Consider the following 22,247-nt stretch of genomic DNA (forward strand, 5'->3'; position numbering starts at 1 on the left):
AGCCTCAAACGCAGGCCACCACCACTTGGAGAGAGAGAGACAGAATGAAAAAGATGAAGACAGAGATAAGAGAGAGGGGACATGAGTGAAAAAAGAGGAACCAGTAACCCCCCCCCCCCAACACACACGCACACGTTCAAAGGGAGGAGAGATACAGGAAGAGAGTGAGAGTTCAAAGCCAAAGTGGCGTGGGCGTATTTGAAAGTAACGGGTGCTCCCTCCTTTTCATTCCTCCCATGCTGTGCCCCTGTAGGCGAGAGAGAGGGAGAGATAGATAGATAGATATGAGGGAGAGATAGATAGATAGATATGAGAGAGAAAGAGAGAATGAGAGAGAGAGGGAGAGAGAAAGAAAGAGGGAGATAGAGAAAGAGAAGGGAAGGGGAGTCACTGTTAAAAGTCTAGCCCTTCACCCTCTGACCTCCCACAGCACTGAGTGGAATAACAGCTGTGGGCCACGCACTCCACTCCAGCCTCCTCAAACCACTGTTCTCATAGCCAGGGGCCGTCGCACACATGCACACGTACAGTACTAAAGGGGAACTATAGAGAATTGTGGTCTTTAGACCCTCTGTCGCTCTCCATCATAAGGAAACTCTTTCTCTCTCTCATTCACACACACACACACACACACACACACACACACACACACACACCCACCCACACGCATGTGTGTAACTTATGTAACGTGATTGACCTTTTCAGTGTTTACTTGGCCGATATTTCAAATGATCAATTAATTACACATGATTAGCCAGCCACAGGCATTGTACGCATACTCTGACAACTCCACATTTAAAAGGTCTAGAAGACGGACGGACGGACAGACAGACAGACAGACTCTTGCGATGGAAATTGTCCACCATCTCTCCACAGATGCAAAATGTCAGCTGAACCAGTAGCATTCTGGGTAGAGGTCAATCCATTCTACAGACATACCGCAAACTTTGGCAACTTTTTTGTTCCAGGGAAATGGGGTGAGTGGCTGAAATTGGGTTCCGCGTGTCTATATACTTGCGAGCAAAGAGACATGCCGGCTCCATTACATCATTGTTTAAGCCTGGTTTGCCGTTAAAAAACTTTGCTCCAGATGTGACACAGAGGAGCAAACTTTGCGTCAGCGTGCGGCTTTCCCAGTCATCCGTTAAAACTATGAGAAATGAGGCTTAACTGTGGGGTGGTGTCTGTTCATAATGAGAGCGGGATAATGAAATCCATGTTGTGACATTTAATAGAAGACATCGTTGTACATTTTGTATAGATGTAAACTTAAAACAAAGAAAAGATGGTGGTCGGACTCGGTACAAGTCACTACAGTATAAGTTATCATTTATATGTACACAATCATATTTGCAAATGCGGACACAGATTGGAGTAGTTTTTGCTCTGTCATGAGCACTTGATTAGGACTGCCATCAGTTTTTCCAAAGACAGTCTTGTCATTAGGGCTAGAATATGTTAAATACAGTATACAGCAATCCTTTCCTTATGCCTGCAGCCATAAAGGCCTCAGAGGCTCCCTCTGGTGTTCAAATTTGGAAACTGCAGCCGGGTCTCAGGCATAATCACAGGTGCATTAGCTGCCTGTGACCAGTGCAGAACGGAACGGGCAGAGTTATTTTCCCTCAAATCTCCAGAAAGGCCGGAAAACCCCTCCGCCTGCCCCCAAAGTCTTCTTTGGTTAACTTTTTTTCTTCAGGGAGTCCAGAAGGCTCTTGATTCTTTCGCTGGCCGGCTCCCTCTTCCTAGCCTTGCGACCTTTGATCGCTTTTACTTCCTGGGAGGGAAGAAGAAGGGTGGCCAGTCCCCACGGCGTGGCCTTAGCGGCACCCGCCGCCGACTGAGGCGCCTTGTTCTCCGCCTGCTGGAGCAGCCAGGAGCTCTCCTGGCACAGTGTCACGAAGCGGCCGAGCTGCGCGACGTTGACGTTCCTGCCGACGTTCAGCGAGGGCTCAAACGGGTTCTGGATGTGCAGGGGGGCTTCCTCCGGCTTGTTCTGCTCTTTACCCTGGGGACACCAATGAGGACAAGCTTTAGCAGGTGGGAAAAGACAGGCTCAACGTGAGGGTGCCTGCCCGTGTGCACGCGCCGAGTCACAGGCGCGCCCCCACATTGTTACGGTCCATCTATCTTATTGGTCACGCTTTCAGGACTCTGCTGTATCTGGGGCAGCGGTGGAAAAAAGTACTCACATTTTTTTACTTAAGTAAAAGTATCAATACTGCAATATAGAAATACTCTGTTACAAGTAAAAGTCCAGAATTAAAAATGTACTTGAGTAAAAGTACAAAGGTATTGGCATCAAAATGTACTTAAAGTACCAAAAGTAAAAGTACTCATTCTGCAGAATGTCCCATTTCAAGTTTTCAAATGTATAAACATCTTTTGAATCTACAAGCTCACAATGTGTCGCATCGTACATAGGGCTGAAGTGGTTAATGTATGTTTTGTAATAATTATCAAAATCTACAAAGTAACTACTAACTAAAGTTTTCAAATAATTGTAGTGGAGTAAAAGTACAATATTTGCCTCTGAGATGTAGTGGAGTAGAAGTAAAAGTATTGAAAATTGGAAATACTCCAGTAAAGTAAAAATACATCAAAATTGTACTTAAGTACAGTACTTGAGTAAATGTACTTAGTTACTTTACAGCACTGATCTGGGGCACTCTATGCCTGACTGGTACACCACTCTCTCCTCCTGGCAAGCAGATGGGAGAGAGAGAGAGAGCATGCGAGTGCGAACGTGAGAGAGAGAGAGAGTGTGCGTGTCATTGTGAATGTGCGGTGATCCGAGTCAGCTTTGAGGAACAAGCCTGCAGGTCGGCGCCGGCAAACTGAGCCGCGCACACTGGCCACGCCTCATCTATCATACACCAAACACCTCTGATACGGTTCTGGGTTCTGGGAGACACTTTGACCATGAACATTCTAATTTCACAGGGCTGGGTTTTATATGGCAATATCAAATGCCTGAACGCTGTGATACAAGTCCATCAATGTCAGTGGTGGAAGAGGTACTCATATTTTTTTTACTTCAGTAAAAGTATCAATACCATAATGTGGAAATACTCTGTTATAAGATCTTTAAGAAGTCAACAGTGGCCTATAACAAAGCACTGCGCTTGGCAAGGCAGGCATATTTCTCACGCATTATCAATGACAACAAGCAAAATGCCAGAGTCTTATTCTCTACCATTGAACATCTCTTAAACCCCCCCCAGGCTTACAAGGAGTCGCTCCCTGCTTCTAAAGCTAAGTGTGATGAGTTCGCATCCTTTTTTGAAAACAAAATTTTTAGCATTCGAGCTGGTATTATGAATGCTGCTGCTAGCACTGCAAATGCGGCAAATGGTGCATGGTGCAAAAATGTAGATCCCTCCAGAGGAAGCCTAATATCATTCTGCGCAATTAATGAAGAGGAACTCCGTAAAACTATATCACAGATGACATCATCATCTTGCTCACTGGATGTAATACCCACCCCGTTTCTCAAAGAGGTTTTAGACAGTGTTATTGGAGATATCCTAAGAATTGTAAACAGCTCTCTACTTTCAGGCGTCTTTCCAGACTCACTGAAAACGGCTGTAGTCAGGCCGCTACTCAAGAAACACAACCTTGATCCATTGGTGCTGGGTAATTATAGACCAATCTCAAATCTGCCATTTTTGGGCAAGGTCTTAGAAAAAACTATCTTTCATCAACTGGATGTGTTCCTACAGAACAATAAGGTTCATAACAAATTCCAATCTGGCTTCAGGAAAGGTCATAGTACAGAAACAGCACTTGTAAAAGTAATTAATGATCTTAGGGTGTCCGCTGACGACAAAAATGTATCTGTTCTCCTACTCCTTGACTTAACCGCTGCTTTTGATACGATTGATCACACAATTCTACTACAACGTTTGGAGTACTGGATTGGTTTGTCAGGCACAGCCCTGTCTTGGTTTCACTCTTACCTAACAGGCAGAAGCTATTTTGTCAGTCTAGCTAACTTTGACTCAGACAAACACAACATCTGTTCTGGTATTCCACAGGGCTCAATTCTGGGTCCCTTATTGTTTTCCCTGTATATACTACCGCTGGGAGAACTCATCGCCGATCACGGAGTGAACTTCCATTTCTATGCTGATGATACCCAGCTGTATCTTTCAGTAGCTCCAGACGACCCCTGCGCTCTAGACCCATTGTTGACCTGTCTGTCCAGTATAAAATGCTGGATGAGTGAGAACTTTCTTAAGCTAAATGAGGATAAAACAGAAGTTCTCATAATTGGCTCCAGTGAGCAGAGAGAATCAATAACAAGTAGACTTGGTAACCTGGCTGTAGAAAGTAACACCACAGTAAAGAACCTGGGGGTGATTATCGATTCTGAATTGAATTTCAATACACACATTAATCATGTCACCAAGATTGCTTTCTTTCATCTTAGAAATATTGCACGAATTAGAGATTATCTGTCGTTAGACGATGCAAAAACGCTGATCCACGCTTTTGTTTTCTCTCGGCTTGATTACTGCAACGCACTCTACTCTGGCCTGCCAAAGAAAACAACTGACAGATTACAACTTGTTCAAAATGCGGCAGCCAGAATTTTAACTAAAACCAGGATGAGAGAACATATCACTCCAGTTCTAGCTTCACTACACTGGCTCCCGGTTGTTTTTAGGATTGATTTTAAAATTCTTTTAATAGTTTATAAAGCTCTAAATGGTCTGGCACCTTCCTACCTCTCCGACTGCCTAGAGAGATATGTTCCAAACCGGGCCCTCAGGTCTTCAAGTGCTGACCTGCTCGAGGTGCCTACAATGACATATAAAAAATACGGTGAAGCAGCATTCTGCTTTTACGGACCGACAGTGTGGAATAAACTCCCACTACACTTAAGACAGGCAGCCTCTGTCGATAGCTTTAAAGCACAGCTCAAGACCTATTACTTCACTCTTGCTTTTAGCTGATTCTTTGGTTGATTTTTAATTCCTCACTGTATTCCCTATTTTAATGTTGTTTTATGCCTTTGCTTTTGTTTTGTGTGAGTGGAAGAGAAAGTCACGGTAGTTAAAAGACAAGAGTCTGATAACTCCATCCGGAGGATTTAGTGAATTATCCTCTGGGGCACGTCGACACGTGGTGGACCCTCCAGGGCAGATCCTTTTGTCTATGTTTATTCTATATATCTTGTATAACCCCGATATCATTCTCAGGGGTGTACGGTGTGTGGTTTGGATGTGATAAGTTAGCAGATCCCCTGGGCTAGTCCACACGTGGTAAACATGGTGAAAATATATTACTAAGGTGTAATATTACTAAGTGAAAATATATTACTAAGGTGTAATATTGACAATTGTGTGAAGATATATTACTAAGGTACACAAGGTACACATGTAATATTGGCAATTGTGTGTGTTGTAGTTGTGTAGTGGCGAGGGCCACTGCATTTTACTGCATTTTACTGCTTTTATTTTATTTTATTTTTAGTCTGATAACTCCATCCGGAGGATTTAGTGAATTATCCTCTGGGGCACGTCGACACGTTGTGGACCCTCCAGGGCAGATCCTTTTGTCTATGTTTATTCTATATATCTTGTATAACCCCGATATCATTCTCAGGGGTGTACGGTGTGTGGTTTGGATGTGATAAGTTAGCAGATCCCCTGGGCTAGTCCACACGTGGTAAACATGGTGAAAATATATTACTAAGGTGTAATATTACTAAGTGAAAATATATTACTAAGGTGTAATATTGACAATTGTGTGAAGATATATTACTAAGGTACACAAGGTACACATGTAATATTGGCAATTGTGTGAAGTGTGGATATTTCTTTAGCTGTGTTGTAGAGGACAGTGGTCACTACATTTAAGTTATATCCATTTGTGTTGTAGTTGTGTAGTGGCGAGGGCCACTGCATTTTACTGCATTTTACTGCTTTTATTTTATTTTATTTTATTTTTGTTTGCTTTATTGTTAAATTGGTTCTAACTGTAATTGTATCCTTGCTCTGTAAAGCACTTTGAGCTGCATTTCATGTCATGAAAGGTGCTATACAAATAAAGTTTATTATTATTATTATTATTATAAGTAAAAGTCTGTTATTCAAAATTTACTTGAGTAAAAGTACAAAAGTATTGCCATCAAGATATACTTTAAGTGCCAAAAGCAAAAGTACTCATTATGCAGTCACAAGCGTTTCAAAATATTTTGAAAATAGCAGATGCACAAGCTCACAACGCTTCGCAAAGCGACGCGTTGTGAGCTTGTAGACAGGCTATTTTCTAATAGCCACGGTATATACAGGGATTAAGTGGTTAATGCTTGTTTTGTAATAATATTCAAAATCTACAAAGTAACTACCGTAAATTTCGGACTATAAGCCGCGACTTTTTTCCCATTTTTCGACCCTGCGGCTTATATAACGGTGCGGCTTATCTATGGATTTTTACAGCTAACGGCCACTAGGGGACCTCCTAAATCTATGGATTTTACACCCGCGGCTTATAGTCCAGTGCGGCTTATATATGTACAAATCATTAAATTTAGCTGCTGCGGCTTATATTCAGGTGCGGCTTATAGTGCGAAAATTACGGTAGTTACTTAAGTTTTCAAATAATTCTAGTGGAGTAAAAGTACAATATTTGCCTCTGAGATGTAGTGGAGTAGAAGTGAAAGGTAAAAGTATTCAATATTGGAAATACTCCAGTAAAGTAAAAGTACCTCAAAACTGCACTTATGTACGGTACTTGAGTACATGTACTTAGTTGCTTTACACCACTGATCAATGTTACAATATATCAACTGGACCAAAAATGTTGGTCAGGATCAAGTTGAGAACCTACTTCTAGATCCAGACTAAAGGCCGCGGCCAGAGGCTGAATGGATGAAGGAATGGAGCCACAGGGGAAGGGGAGGGTAGGGCTTTGTGTGGGTGGGAGAGTGTGGGGTGGCATAAAGCAATCAGTCAAAAGGAGTGCGGAGGACAGGAGAATTGTAGCACAGTAAAGCAGATTTATGGCTGTTTCTCTTCTGGTGAAAAGCCCGGAGGCACAGGTCACGGCCAGAGTCGTCTACCTGCAGGCTTCCTCTGCCATCAGGCTTGATATTAGTGTGGTATATTAGGCTCTCCCTCTTACAATCAGGGGGCTGAAGGGGGGGGGTGCGCGTAAAAGCAGACAACAAACAACAACAAGCTTTCTAATTGGGATCATGGCTCAAGGGCACTGGGGGGCCACATCAATCAACACACGACGGGGACAGCTGTCATCTGTGTGCGCGTTCACGTCATCCGCCAAATCGCTGACTTTATTACCTCCAGCTTTCTCTCTTGAATCTTGGCCCGAAATGGGGAGGCGGGGAGGCGACTGTCTCCCCATTTTTTTCCTTAAGATATTTTTTGGGCTTTTTCTGCCTTTATTGATAGTATACAGTAGACTGACAGGAAATGGGGAGACAGATGGGGAGTGGCGGTCGTCGGGATCGAGAATCAAACCCACGATACTCTCTCTAGGTGCCCGGACCGCTACTACTGCCGTGGATCCAAGTTAGTTTGTCGGCAGATGCGGACCAGGAGTGTACAGATTCCTGGCCACCGCGTAACTGGAATGCCATAGGTTGGGTCCTAAACAGCCGCTGGTCTGTTCAGTGTGTCCTTGAACAAGACGCATTAACTACCGCGCTCACGGCCGCAGTGAATTGCTCCGAGTAAGAGTGGCAACTAGTGACCTTGGACGTGAATATACAATGTGCTCCATCATCTGTGCGATACATAAACAGATGACACAAAACAAAGTGACTTTACCTTTCTGATGTTAATGGACATTCGGTTGAATGGAAAGGTGGCGTAGAACTCGAAGAAGTCGCACAGCAGTTGCTCTGAAACAATGCAGAGAGAGAGAGAGAGAGAGAGAGAGAGGGTGGGAGAGAATCAAGTTAGCGTGAGGGCAACCCCCGCCACCCCCATCTCAAAACCCCTAGGCTAACGAGGGGTGGATCAAAATAAATTCAGACCCGAACGAAACCCCACTGCACCCACCCCCCGCCATTAAACGTTGTTGTACCCACCTGATGTTTCCGTGTTGCCCTGGCGGCGGATCTTGGTGAAGTCGCTGACAAACGTGCAGTCGTTCCCCTCGATCACACTCCTGTCCGCGGGGCCTTGTAGGACGAGAGGGGAGGGGAGGGGGTGGGGTGCATGGGGTAAATGACTGCCAGAACATTTACAGTGGCCATAAACAAGACACAGATGGATGGAGCAGCTTCGTTCGTGAAAGGACGGGGACAAGAAAGAGAGAGAGTGAGAGCGAGAGGGAGAGAGAGAGATGAGAGAAAGCGGGCATGGCACGGGTCCCTGGTCATTGAGTTTGGTGCCAATCTCTTGTGATAGCGTCACACCGCTGTTTAAACAGACGTGTGTTGGAAGGAGTGCATGTGTTAAGCGTGCACGACTGCACGTATATGTGCGTCAGTCTGCAGGTGGAGCTGCGACGGAGAGGGAGGGGCTATTGAGTGGATGGGGGAGGGGGTTAAAGCTCTTTCCAGAGTGATGGGCCTTTTATCGTGCTGTAAGCACTCTTTGTGATAGAGTCTGCGATAAGCTGATGGCAGGGCTGAGGGGAAGGGGGCCGAGGCCAATAGATTGCTTTTGGAAGGCAATTATCAGGCAGCCAAGGTGAGAGAGAATGTGTGTGTGTGTGTGTGTGGGGGGGTGTGTGTGTGTGTGAGTGAGAGAGACATGTATTGCCACATACTGTATTACATTCATACCTGGTACTGTAGTAATGTCAAGGTTTACGCCTTAAGCTATGTATCCCACCTCCATAAATTACATTCACATAATGACCACCAAATCAGCACTCGACTGCAATACAATACTAGCAATTAACATTCGCCAGGGGAAATTGATAAACGATCTAAACTTTACTTAACCGATTTGGTGTCCAAACAAATCTGCAGTGTCTCAAGACTCGAATCACACTTAATGTGAGATACTTGTCCTAGTTTAAAGCCTTGAGGTAAACTCTGTAGATATGACCTAAATAACATTTTATATATTAACACATCATGGTTTTATTAACAACTTAAACCTAAATGTTCGTCCAGACGTTAAAATCCCGTAGCATCATTCCCTAATCCCAATATAATTCCCCGAAAGGTCACACTGTCAAGCACTACTCGGTAGGTGGCTTGGGCAGTATAGTGGTAATGTGGTATTTTATATGGCATCAATGTCATTGCTGTCATGCAATTTCGTTAGATCCTGCAATGCAAACGGAGGTACAGAGGACTTCATCTTTTTTGTGGAAGCTAGTTCCAAGAATGTTCACCCCTTAATCACTTAACCCATTAAGACCGGGAACGCATTTGTGTAATTTTTAGATTTCTTTAGACTATTCAAAAATAGCAGATATACAAGCTCATAGCGCGGCACTCTGTGCCGCGCTATGAGCTTGTAGATCTGCTATTTTTGAAAAATCGTAAAAAAAAATGTTTTATATTTTTTTCAAATATCTTTTAGGATTTAGAAAACATAAGAATCAGACTCAGGCCTTAATGGGTTAAACTCTATATACCGTACTTAGTTGACCGGGGTACCCCAGGGGTGTATATTTGGTCCCCTCCTTTTTCCCCCCCATCTACACCAATGTCTCCAGTGAAAACAGCCAAACTGCAAGCTCACAACACGTCACAACACGATGCGTTGTGAGCTCGTACGTAGATCTACTACCGTCACCAAATGTTTGCCTACTTATGTAGAATGTTTGCCTATTATGACACGCCCAGAGTAGGAATAACAATGGGGCATGCGTGCATGGAGGTAGTTCCTGTCTGGGAAGAGCAAACACTATGGCAACATCACCAAGACTTGATAGAGTGCTTCCAAAGGAGAAAATGGGTCCTGGCTGTGTGACATAATTCACATTTCAATTGCATTTCAAAAGGACTGATTCAATGGTGAATATACATATTTTGCAGTACTTTCAACAGATGAACATAATCGGATGAGCAACATGGTTCTTCCTGATGCTGTAATAATACTGCGTGTTGAAAACCAAAACCAAATGATAAACTAACATTGGCATTAACTGCACGCACGGGTACAATGTTATTAAGTGAGCACTGAAACAGGATTTTGGAAGGAAAACTTCAGGCCGACCGACAAAGTGTGCAAGGGAACCAGGACAATACTGTGTAGGTGCTGTGCTTACGGTATGTGTTAGACGATGCATTTTGTAATGTCATTCACTATGCTGTGGCCTGTGGCCTTGAGGTCTGCCAGCCCGACAGGCCCCGAAGGGGCCTCGGCTTGACCCGTTGATTAGGGCCAGGCTCAAGACTTTTTTTTTAAATGAATAGGTCAAGCACGGACCGGCCGGGCTTAGTGACCCCGAGCTACGTTAACTCTCTCAAACATCACGCAGCAGTATTAACCAATGAACTGGACCTCTCTCCTTTCATTGACAATGAAAGGAGAGAGGAGTTCAATGAGTCTGTGTTACGTTAGTTACATTACGTCAGTTACGTCAGTTACGTTAGTCACTGAATGTCTCTTGAAGCCTGACAAGATGGGAGTGTGAATATGTTTATCAGACGATGCGACACAAAATAAAGAGTGACTGAGACTCATTAAGGCTCATTATAATACTAGCATCCTATCCCTACACAGAGTGCAATACAAGTTACAGTTTGCTACCTGCTAGGTCTCGGAGGTCGTCCAGGGTGGGGATTATGGGTGTGCTCCTCCGCTGTAGGAAGAACAGGACCATGACTGTGAGGGAGAAGTTGGTGATCCAGGCACCGGGGATGCTGCTGGTGATGCCATGAACCCTCGCCCAACAGCGGACAGCAAACACCAGGCTGCGCACCCGCTGGTCCAGCTCTGCATACAGGGACAGCAACTCTGTGCTCTTCATCGCCACCCTGTGGAGAACATGCAGCATGGCGGTGTCAAGAGAAGAGGACGGAAGTAATTGAATTGATTTGCCTCACACATTGTTATGCGAGCTGATGTTATGTGGAACAACAAGTGTGTGAGAGTCCGCATCGGATTGGATCTTTGATAATGCAGCGGGCGCGCACGTGCCAAGAACCTGGGAGTGATCCTGGATAGTCAGCTGTTCTTAATGCACACTTTGCCTTGCGATCGCTTGCTCGTGTATTTTTGCACTTCACAACATAAGACCCTTCCTCGTCCAGAAATCTGCCCAAGACCTTGTCCAAGCCTCAGTCATCTCGAGGCTTGACAACTGCAACTCCCCCTTTGATGGTCTGTCTGCATGCTCTCTCACACTTCTACAACTCATCCAGAATGTCACATCTCCTCCTGACTTCTGCACTCCCATCACCATGTACGTTAGGTAGATGTATTCTGTTTACTTGTCCACAGATGTCAAGCATGTCATTTAGATAGTATGTTTTACAGATGCTAGGATTTAGGTCTGAACAATTAATAGAAAAATAAAATATAAAAATTACTATATAAACTACAGCAATTTTCTAATCGCAGAGGCTACAAATAATTAATAAAAGACATGACCAAAATGTACTTCCAGACAAGGTATTCAAGTGCTTTGGGTAATATTTGGTCAATGAATCATGGAATTTCATCCCCATGTGTATTACAAGACCATACAGGTTTAGAAGTCATACTTCACTGTTTGTCAACCAGTGATCCACAGACCACTGGTTGTCCATGGCATCATTACAGGTGGTAATTGGGATTTCTTATCTATTTATATATATTTAAAAAACATATATATTTTGAATAACATTTCATGAGAATTATTTTTACTAATAATAGTAAAATGTATGGGAAAAAAGCTTGAAATTAATTATACTTTGTTGCACATGGTACCGTACATTGCAAATAGCACATCTAACAAGCTCACAACAACACGTTGCTCAGTGACGCAACTTTGCAATCAACACCACCATGTAAAAAACGTAAAAGAAACTTAAACATTAAACTTTAAACGATACAAAACATACTGTACAATTTTCTTGGAAAAACCTTGTGCACTGATACATAGTGGAGTTTCTATGTTCTCCCCATGTTCATGTGGGTGTTCATTTGGAACTCAAGAAAATTCAAGAAAATATACCCTCTGCACCAATTCAAGGGTATAACCACAAAGGTGTCAACCTCTGTGAAGGGTGCATCTATTTGATAACTGAATCATGAAATGCCCTGCTATCGTACATCTCAAAAGGTCAGTGGAATTCTGATGAACATGGACCGAAGCTAACAAAGCCAACCACTGGAGGGAGAGATGCCTCATCTGTATGACTGACTCAGTGGTATTCAGATAGCACCAGCCAAAAGCAGCGCTAGTGAGTCGTGCATGTTCGACAGATTAGCGGACGTGCTTCCTCGAAGACTATAGGACATCAACAACAACAGAAAAATCCCCCTCACAACAATCCAGAGTGGGCGGTTGAACTCTATTTCCTTAGAAACTGCAGAGTGGTTTTCTGAACGTTAGCAGGTGTACAGTATGTGTGTCACACGTGTGTGTGTGTGTGCGTGTGCGTGTGCGTGTGTGTGTGTGTGTGTGTGTGTGTGTGTGTGTGTGTGTGGTTGCCACCAGTAGAAACCACAGTCTTCTTAAAGTCAGAAAGAGAGAAGTGAAAGGCAAACAAGCCTCTGGTCTCTGGTCCCTTTTATCAGTTTCATCATCAACTAAAGACTCAAGGTTTCGACACAACTCAGGTTTCTGCCCGGGGCATGTGCAACGTGAGTGTGGCCAAAATGTTTCAAACAGAAACGACATTTGGAGACATGACTTAGGACATCAAAAAAGAAAAAAACTGGAATATGCTGACAAATCATACCAAATTAATCTTCCATTGGGTGACATGATAAATAGCTATAGGTTTTGGTCTTTGGTATCCCCTCTGTGCCTTGTGGGTGTGTGTGTGTGTGTGTATGCATGTGTAATACTGTAGACAATTACTATATACCTATTGTTAGCTGTAAGGTCACACTGGAAACCCGAGGGCTGGTGGGAAAAGCGGACCAGAGGACAGCGGGCATTCAGGATCTTCATCACCCCGACACAGCCGGCCCCGAAATGGTTCACACAGTCCCCGATGACAGACAGGATGTTCTGGGTGACGGCCCGCTCCGAGTTGGCCTGCTTCATCTGGTACTCTAGGGAAAAGCCCGCTTTAGGCTGGGCAAAGACAGCACAACAGGGTTAGCTTTGGAGAGCGAGAAGCACAAGCTCTGACTCTGCACCTTGGATTAAATGTATAATAATAACCAACTGAGAATGTGAATATTTAGTTGATATGTCAAGATATCACAGATGTCTGTTGGACATAGGCAGAGGCTACAGTAATTCTGACGGCCATGCACTGCGTTTGGACATATCTCTCTTTCAATGTGATGTTTTGTTGAGCAGAGAGCTTTTGTTTCACCCGTGTCTCCTGACATAATTAAATCACATTAGTAGATTTTAACCCATTAAGTGTAACTATACCTTTCAAGACGGGAACCCCTTTTGGGGTTGTTGTTGCTATGTACAGTATATAGCAACATACATGCTTTGTAATTTTTGAATAAATATTTGAAGTTTTTCAGAAAACAGGATTTAGAAGGCGTTTTTAGAATCGGCCTCAGGTCTAAATGGGTTAAACTTGTGTGCTTCACTTCATGCAGGACATTGGTTTTGTCGCTAGGAAAGCATTCTGTGCTCTTTTGATCTCGCCATTTAGATTAGCATTGCGCAGCCTTGTTCTTAAAAGTGATGGCAGCCGACACTCTTGATTGGTTTGATTAATGTAATGCCCAAAACACACCTATGAATAATCCAGGGCCATTTAGAGCCTAGTGCCCGGGCACTAGGTGGGCGCCAGGAAGCTATCTACCGATTCTTGAATCCTTCCGATCCCAAGTGAATCTGACATTTGTGTTCTGTGCTATACAACCTGGTCTTCCAACATGAAAGGACATTGTGCTTTATAGTACATTTCTCACCAACAGTATCTCTTAACACATAAGCTGCCAATCGCGCATTAATGCGATCTAATAAATAGCGCGCTTGTCCGCCAAGATCGCATTAATGCGATCTAGTGATTAATTGTGGTTTAATCTGTGATCGCGCTATTCTGTTTATTTTTAATCATAGGTTTCGAGTTCCACTTACTTCACCCACACCGGGATCCGGTTTCATGACGCAGATTCCGTTTCCGGTTCTCATTTTTTTTCCCCGGTCATTTTCGGCCAGAATAGGGAAAAACACAGTTTTTCACACGGTATAAAAAACGAACCGAGAGCTCCACTTCTATTTTCTTTAGTCTGGGTGACGGACAGTCATTGTCGTCGTGTATCACATCGTACTTTAGGCCCGATCGGCAATCTGCGAAAACGTCACATCCGGTATGACGTATTTGACTGTTTGACTCTGTTTGGGGGGGGGGCGAGCGAGTCAGCGAGGTGATCAAGGTGTCTATTTGCTGCTCTCTGCTGGCAGATTTGTCGTATGTGTTCAAAACCGCAGTCAGACAATTTATTTGAATGAAAAATTACAACATTAAAAAAATTTAAAACACGCAAATCGCTGGCACAGGGGTGAGTACATTATGAATAAACTCTGGCAGTCAATTACCCTCGCAGAGATAAAGGCTTCAGAGGGGCTTTCCCCTGATCAATCATATCTACAGCAGCCAAACACTATTATCTGAACCAGAAGTTCCCACAGCAACAAACTATCCTCTGCTCTGCAAACAAACATATAGAGGGCTATCATATAATATTAAATCTTCATCTGTGATAGTCATCATCGTATATTTACTCTATTTATTGAATGCACCACATTAAAGCCTGAATCAACAACACTGATACCACTTCCTAGCTACTAATGCTCGTATCTTTTCACTTAAGTTCTCAATAACATACAGTATACTAGCCTCATAACCCTAGGATGTCATTGCGAACGCAGCGCAAGGAGGCGCGCCGAAGGCGCGCCTCCGCGCAAGTGGAGCTTACTATGAAACCGTGCTCGGGTTGTGTCTCTCTCTCTCTGTGTCTCTGTGTCTCTGTGTGCACTGCCTGTGTGCAGCTCCTCTGAGATAAGTAAATGTCCAATTTAGACGTACCATACATCAAATGAAAGGTCTTTGAAAACTGAACACACCTGTCAAGGTTGCGTTTAAGCCCGCCCCTTCCCCCGGAAGCCACGCCCCGGAGAAGGCTCCTAAAAACTCCCCATTGAAACCCCATGTTAAATGAAAAGTGCCCGAATCGCTCCGAAACTTTTTCTACCCCCCCTAAGTGGGGGTCTACGAACAAATACTTCGGGCTCGGATTTTGGCTCCGCCCCCCGGAAGTGGGTGAAACAGGCACTTCAAACACTTTGTTGATTTGTTCAAAAACATTCAAAGTTTTTTTTTTGTCAATTTGTATTTTTCTAAGATGCTCCTTTTAACGCAGATTTTTATCGTATTTTTAAAAAAAAATTGTATTGGTTACTTTTTTTTAAATATTTTTTTTTTCATATTTATTTTACTTTTTTTGCGTTCGCTTCCCGCGTTCGCGCGTCTTACTTGTCTTATAGTGGATGTCATGTGCATGGCATTTGTATGGCATTTGCCGCGTACCAATCTGGGAACCCAGAACCAAATGAGAAGGAAAACAGTGCCCTCTGCTGTTTGTACTATCTCACTTGGCTCTGGGACAATGACGACGTAGCACCCGTGCGCAAGGAAACCAGGGTTTTGGTCTGCCTTCAGCGTTTCACTTCCGGTGGTGCGACTATGTTTTCATTCCCACTAACAATATGTCTACACGGAACACTAACACCACTTCTCCCAGAGAACATGGATCGTTTTGGTTATAAGCCCACTTGTTTCTATGATAAAAGAGCAAGTTAAAATGTGAATATCTTTTCGTGGTTTTGTCTGCTCCGCGGACGCTATTGTTAAATTAGTTTCGGTTGGTTTCGAGTGGGGAATGATCGGCGGACACGTAAATCCCGCCCACTACATTTGATTGGGTAAAGCGCGGCCTGCTTCCTGATCTGAAGGCACGCCCACTTGTAGCCCAGTGTGTACACGTTATGATGAACCTTCACGACAGATTCCAACGCAGAGCAGAATCTGTTCTCGAGAGATTAGCCGCGTACAGGAAGTTGTGAGGAAGCAGAAATACATTTAGGTGTCAGGTCCTCTAACCACAGTGTGATAAAACAAAGCAGAAGTTATTGAAAGTAAACAGGGGAAGTGATAAAACGCTGGATGAGATCATATTAATAGTACTATGGCTCACTTTGGGTAGATGAAGATTCCTGTGTGTTGTTCACCCTTGTACAGACATCTTCCAGATGCATCACTTAGTGACACTCCTATATACTTACTTGACCGGGGTCCCCTAGGGGTTTATACTTGGTCCCCTCCCCCCCCCCCCCATCTACACCAAATCTCTTCACTGAATTGGGGGAGAAAAAAAAAAGATCATACAGTACATCCGTGCACCCTGCCTAACTTACCAACTTCATGTTCCTTCCACTGATGCCGTCCAGATCTAGAAACATGTCTAGGTCACAGCCCAGTTTGCCAAAGCCATTCACAGACGACCCAAACGGCCTGATGGTGCATTCTGGGAAATATGCAGCGGCGATATCTTTGAGCAGGGAGCAGACCAGGAAACGCAGGCGTGTATTCTCCTCGGTCAACTGGTAGGCTTCTTTCAGGGTGGTGATCTGTTGGCCTATCTGAGGGCAACACAGCGAACAGGAAGAAATGTAAACAAACACTCCACTGGTATTTGACTTCCAGGACATGGCCATGCACAATTATATTTAAATGATAATTAAATGTCATCATGATTATTAAAAGAAGCATCTTACACATAACAGCTGAAACCAGATTTTTTTCCCCCCACTACGGCGAACTGATCCTTCTAATCTAGACAGACAGCAATTAGTTCTTTAGATAAATATATGAAGTCCTAAACTGTATGATATACTCAGTTTGATACAGTATCAGTATTGTGTATATATTGTCCACGGGGCCTAAACTCCTCAGGGACAGCAGCCTGGATTTGAAAGGCTTGAGTATATCCATTTAGTTGAAATTGACTTCTTGCAAAAATGCAAGCAAGTATCACTTTGTGCTTTTCCAAAGTTGTCATCTAATTGGGGTGTTTGTTTATAGCATCTTGTGGACAAACCCCAGGCTTGAATAACGGTAAAGGTTATTGCATGTGGTCCTTGACAATGCATTCAGTAATGTAGGAAAGTGAAGATAAAATTATAATAATTAATGTCATTCTTCTTTGCATTCAGTTATTGAATTGAGGTTTCAATTCCAAAAGTATTTCAAGCTTAACTTCTACAGAGGGGGATCATCTAATTAAGATCTACAGAAGAGGATCAGCTCATTAAGATCCACAGACTCTGTCAAGAGGCACATGTATCAAACAGTCCCTTGTGAATTTCTAGATTAGTTGCCAGGCAGAATTCCCAGGGCTTGCAGTAAAAGCAAAGTGTGTTTTACCATTTGCAACTGCATATCTCTGTGAGAATGTGTTCCCCCCCCCCCCACACTGTCATACCTAAAGAATAAGTACAGGTGGCTAGGTTAGAGCCAGAGAATGACATGTCCCTGTCAACCTCTATAGCCAAGAATAGACCAACTGTGCAACTCAAGAAAATACCTAATCCACCAGACAGAACCGTGGTCCCCAGGTTGATTCTTAAGACGATGGTGGCCACGGACTCACAATCAGTTGAAAACCCCTGGCTAAAAAGACACGTATGTATTCATTGTATCCCAGGTACAACGGCCCCAGCTCAGTGGCCTTGTGGTTAGTGTCCGCCCTGAGATTGGGAGGTCGGGGTTCGATCCCCGGGCCGGGTCATACCAAAGACTCTAAAAAAAATGGACCCAATGCCTCCCTGCTTGGCACTCAGCATCAAGCGTTGGATTGTGGGAGATATACTAGTGTCAGGTGTACTTGTACATCAAACTGCCTCACGCTACAGAAACAGGAGATGGGCTCCTGCCCCATATGCCTCGGCTCGGCAAGGCTTACTTTAGTTTATAGAGCACTGACACCAATTAAAGTCATACACACTTGGCATAGAAGTGGCTCTTGTTGGCAATGAGCATCATTAGGCTGTGAAAAAGGCTAATGGCCTACCCTCAATGTCCCCTACCCCATATAACTAATTAAAAGTCATTTTAATAGCTATACTTAAGCTAAGAGCTATAATTCATAACATACATAACCAGTGTTGCGATGCTGAATTGGAACGTGGTTGCACTCTGTTTTAATGACGTGACACGCACGTCGCTTAAGACCTACACTACAGGTCACACAATGGACAATTGATATGCATCTAGGCTCATTCCTATGTTAATTCCCCTGGTGTGAGTCGGGAGCCTTTTTAAACTTTGTCGAGGTGTGAATCGAAAGTTGTTTTAAATCTATGCGTGTGTCTGCGCGTGCTCCTGGTTCCTGCACGGCGTGCAAGGCCGTCCCATGAGCAATGCAACCCTGCACATAACATAAATGAATACAAAATACGAAATGCAGTGAAAACATTGAGAAAGAGCTATTCATCATGTCATCTAATGTGTGTGTGGCTAGCGTTTTTAGAACATGTATTAGGGTTAGAAAGGGGAAGGTCTCGCACCACGTAAACTGAAATGTATACATGTATTTCTTCTTTGGAACTTTTTAATTCATTTTCACTTTTCAGTAGCATGTCAGGCTGCAGGCAGGGTTGTTTGCGCGTCCATTGCGCCTTAAATCAGGGGATTAACCACTTAAACACTGGACCCGAGTTGGCTCTGTACTTGGACCGCTTTTTTAATGTCAACACCAACTCTCTTCGCCAAAAATAGCCGATCTACAAGCTCACAACGTGACGCATTGCATCTGCTGTTTTTGGCTTGATCCCCCCAAAATATGGATGCTGGGTTTCATGTGGTTAACAGGACAAATTATCATTCGGGAACACACCGGGACAGAGGGTTAAAAATAGAAAAATTGAAAGACTCCCGTGACAATCGGGTTGGCAGAGATATGCATGCAAGAATAGGTACTTCCTCTGTACTTTCAATTAGCTTTCAAGCTATTTCCCATGAATCTCCCTCTGTCACAACAGTGAAGGAAACCAAAATCAACAGACTTTGGGGTGATATTACATACTACATACTTTTTAACTTTGACATAATAACTCAAGCAGCACTTCTAGAATTGGCACACACAAACCCAATAGCCCTAACTCTAAACCTAAACATAATAATTTGATTGGTAGGCCAGCACACAGCATGTGAGGCTTAACTAAGGGTGAGAAAGTCCCTTACCTGAGAAGGCTGGTCACACCAGAGCCCAGATCACAAAAAGCACAATGTTACTTTGGTTGAGGTTTGGGTTACGTAGTTGCCTTGCCATAATTTAACTCAAAAATACAAGTATTGCCGATAAATGTTCAGTAGTTGCTCCGTTGATAAGAAATGTATTATTTTTATTTTTATAAACACAGAACCAGGTTTTGTAATGTTAGCTACATTGTTAGAATTCACTCTGTGTCAATTTGTGTGCTAAAATATTTACTTTAGTTTGTATCACCATACAATGCAAAGCAATGGCGAGAACATTTTGGATGATCATTTTCTAATAAATGTTCTAATAAAATCCTAAATATCCTAAAGTGTGGTAACCGTTGGCACAGTACTATTAATAATGGATGCAAGTTGGAAATGCATGGCCCACCTGTTTATGCAATACCCGTTGCACTTGTTGTCAGAGTACCCGTTGCCACAGCACCCAGTGCGGTACCCACTACCATTCGACCAATCTACCAAATATGGAGATATGGGGATCCCTGATGTGATCATAAACTGCTGATGTTGTGTTGATGACATACATGGGCATACATGGGAGACAGATGAACCCGTAGAAAGACTGACAGATATTTCATGCATTGCCGTGTAAAAGATTGTTCTGTTATTGTGCATGCTACTATTTTAATCGGTGCAGCGGCACAGATATCGTCAGTGCTGCCATGGAATTCAGAGAAACAATACTTACACTCTCCTCTCCAGACAGTTTCTGTACGAGCAGGTTGATAGGGATAGTGGTCTGTGGTTGGCACTGTACGCCTGCCTTGCTGTTTGGTGAGTCCACAGGGCCTAAACTCCTCAGGGACAGCAGCCTGGATTTGAAAGGCACCGTGGACTCATGGTTGACGCTGGGGACAGCAGTCCCTTCGTGTAATGAGGCAATGCATCCCGTATTCGCGTACTCCACTACCGCATATGTGCCCTGCAGGAGCAAACAGACGTGTAAGAAGTAGCTTAAAATGTTATCAATCTGGAAAATGCATTATGCACATATTATGCACTATATGCATTATGCACGTATCAGATATCATATTAATATCCATTAGAACAAACAATAACTACTTAGTACTTACGCAGTGGTATTTGATCTACTTACATAGTTTTCATAAAAGAAGCACTTGTTAATATCCCCGTGTCTCGATAAATATTTGAGGACCTTTTTTTCATTCGACTTGCTCGGACAGCTGATGAGCACAGACCTCTCAGCTTCTTCTAGTCTCTCTGCCAGCCTCTCATCAAACGACTTGTATTCACCCCTTTGTTCTGACGAGAAAACAGCAAAGAAATTCATCACTATCAACTTGTAATGGATCTTATTAAACAGTAAAAAAGCTATCACCATACTAGCCTTGGATCAAGACTATCATAGATGTATTTTATCAAGTCTGACTTTTATTTTTGTATCTACGATTGTAGACATAAAAATGTAAAAATCAATAAAATACATCAATGATAGTCTTGATCCACGGCTACCACCACACATGGTGGGACGAATGTCTTAAATTTGGGGGGGGGGGGGAAAGGTCACAAAGCTATGCTGATAAACTGTGCTGCCATTCATTTCAATGGGCTTGGTAGCTTGCACGCTATGTGGGCTCATTGTATTGGATCAAGACTATCATAGGTGTATTTAATAGAGTCTGACCTTTGCTTTCGTATCAAGCAAAAGTCAGATTCGATGATAGGAATACAAGACAGGTGGGCACTAGGGACATCTGGGCACCATATTTTGGGGGTGACTGGGCACCTGGACGAGTGGGCACCTGGAGAGGTGGGCACCTGTGCCCAGATGTCCTGGTGCCCACCTCTGCAGGTGAACACTCGTCCAGGTGCCCAGTTATCACCACCCCTAAGTGCCCAGTTGTCCCTATAGTGCCCAGATGGTTTTGTTGCCCACCTGTCCCTAAGTTTTCTCTCTCTCTCTCTCTCTCTCTCTCTCTCTCTCTCTCTCTCTCTCTCTCTCTCTCTCTCTCTCTCTCTCTCTCTCTCTCTCTCTCTCTCTCTCTCTCTCTCTCTCTCTCTCTCTCTCTCTCTCTCCTCTCTCTCTCTCCTCTCTCTCTCCTCTCTCGCTCTCTCTCGCTCTCTCTCTCTCTCTCTCTCTCTCTCTCTCTCTCTCTCTCACCTGTTAGTGCTACATCTTTCTTCAGAGGTTCCTCTCGTGCCGCAACAACAACGCTGGTCCTCAGCCGTCTCTGAATACCCGCATCCAGCTGTTTAAAACCCTTGGCCAGGCCGATCCTTCCTCCCATCATATGTAATCTGCTGCACACACAGATGGAGGACGCCATTGTTGCTCTCAACCTGACCACAGAGCGCATGCGTGCGCTTCTGTTCTATGGCAACTGGGAAAGGACAAAACTCAAAAGAAAAATGTCAAAATGTAATAATAATAATACTAATAATAATGATAATATTCACAAAAATAATAATAATAAATATATAAATAAACGAATAAAGGACACCACCATAATTGTTTTTAAATATTAACAATAATAAAGTTGACTGCTTTGCAACTAGCTCTGGTCCATAGCGTTAGAAGGAGTCCTCATTAACGCTATGTTACTTTCGAGCCGTTGCCCGCACACCCCAGTAGCGCAGGCTGCGCAGCCTCTCGTCTGTAGTAAAAAATAAAAAATACACTTTTGCTACTTACCAAAACAAAGACAGTTTTAAGATGTTGAAAGCCTACTTTCCTTAGTGGGAACACTCGGAGCCCCCCACCTCACGTTTAAAATACACCTTTTGGCCAGAAAATAAAATATTTTACCGAAGGAAAAAATGTTTTAGTTATTCCACTGCGCCCCCTACAGATCTTGGCGATAGAACTTTTAAATTGACCAGATCTGTATGGGGCGCGCGCATCTACTTTGCAACCACAATTACATCAGTGATGATGGCC

The 22,247-nt window shown here is 43.5% G+C and overlaps 1 protein-coding gene across 1 annotated transcript; it reads right to left on the minus strand.

Moving 5' to 3' along the window:
• Positions 1 to 1,195: 1,195 nt before the first annotated feature.
• On the minus strand, positions 1,196 to 21,639 carry mtpap (mitochondrial poly(A) polymerase). Its single transcript, XM_080417238.1, has 9 exons — positions 21,471 to 21,639; positions 20,445 to 20,611; positions 20,037 to 20,270; positions 16,483 to 16,707; positions 12,956 to 13,167; positions 10,689 to 10,915; positions 8,060 to 8,152; positions 7,797 to 7,870; positions 1,196 to 2,008 (listed from the first exon to the last, which is right to left on the minus strand). Exons 1-9 carry the CDS (start codon positions 21,634 to 21,636, stop codon positions 1,682 to 1,684), a joined length of 1,725 nt encoding a protein of 574 aa, XP_080273364.1. The 5' UTR covers positions 21,637 to 21,639; the 3' UTR covers positions 1,196 to 1,681.
• Positions 21,640 to 22,247: the final 608 nt, after the last annotated feature.

The sequence above is a fragment of the Gymnoscopelus braueri genome (assembly GCF_963280865.1).
Source record: "Gymnoscopelus braueri genome assembly, chromosome: 21".
NCBI classification, from domain to species: Eukaryota; Metazoa; Chordata; class Actinopteri; order Myctophiformes; family Myctophidae; genus Gymnoscopelus; species Gymnoscopelus braueri.

What these genes read in the sequence shown, in the direction of transcription:
- mtpap (XM_080417238.1), bottom strand. Translation starts at nt 21,636, where the DNA reads ATGGCGTCCTCCATCTGTGTGTGCAGCAGATTACATATGATGGGAGGA. An exon ending in GCTTCTTTTATGAAAACTAT is followed by an intron (nt 20,271 to 20,444) that starts GTAAGTAGATCA and finishes TTGCTCCTGCAG; the next exon opens with GGCACATATGCGGTAGTGGA. An exon ending in TGTCCATTAACATCAGAAAG is followed by an intron (nt 2,009 to 7,796) that starts GTAAAGTCACTT and finishes TGGTGTCCCCAG; the next exon opens with GGTAAAGAGCAGAACAAGCC.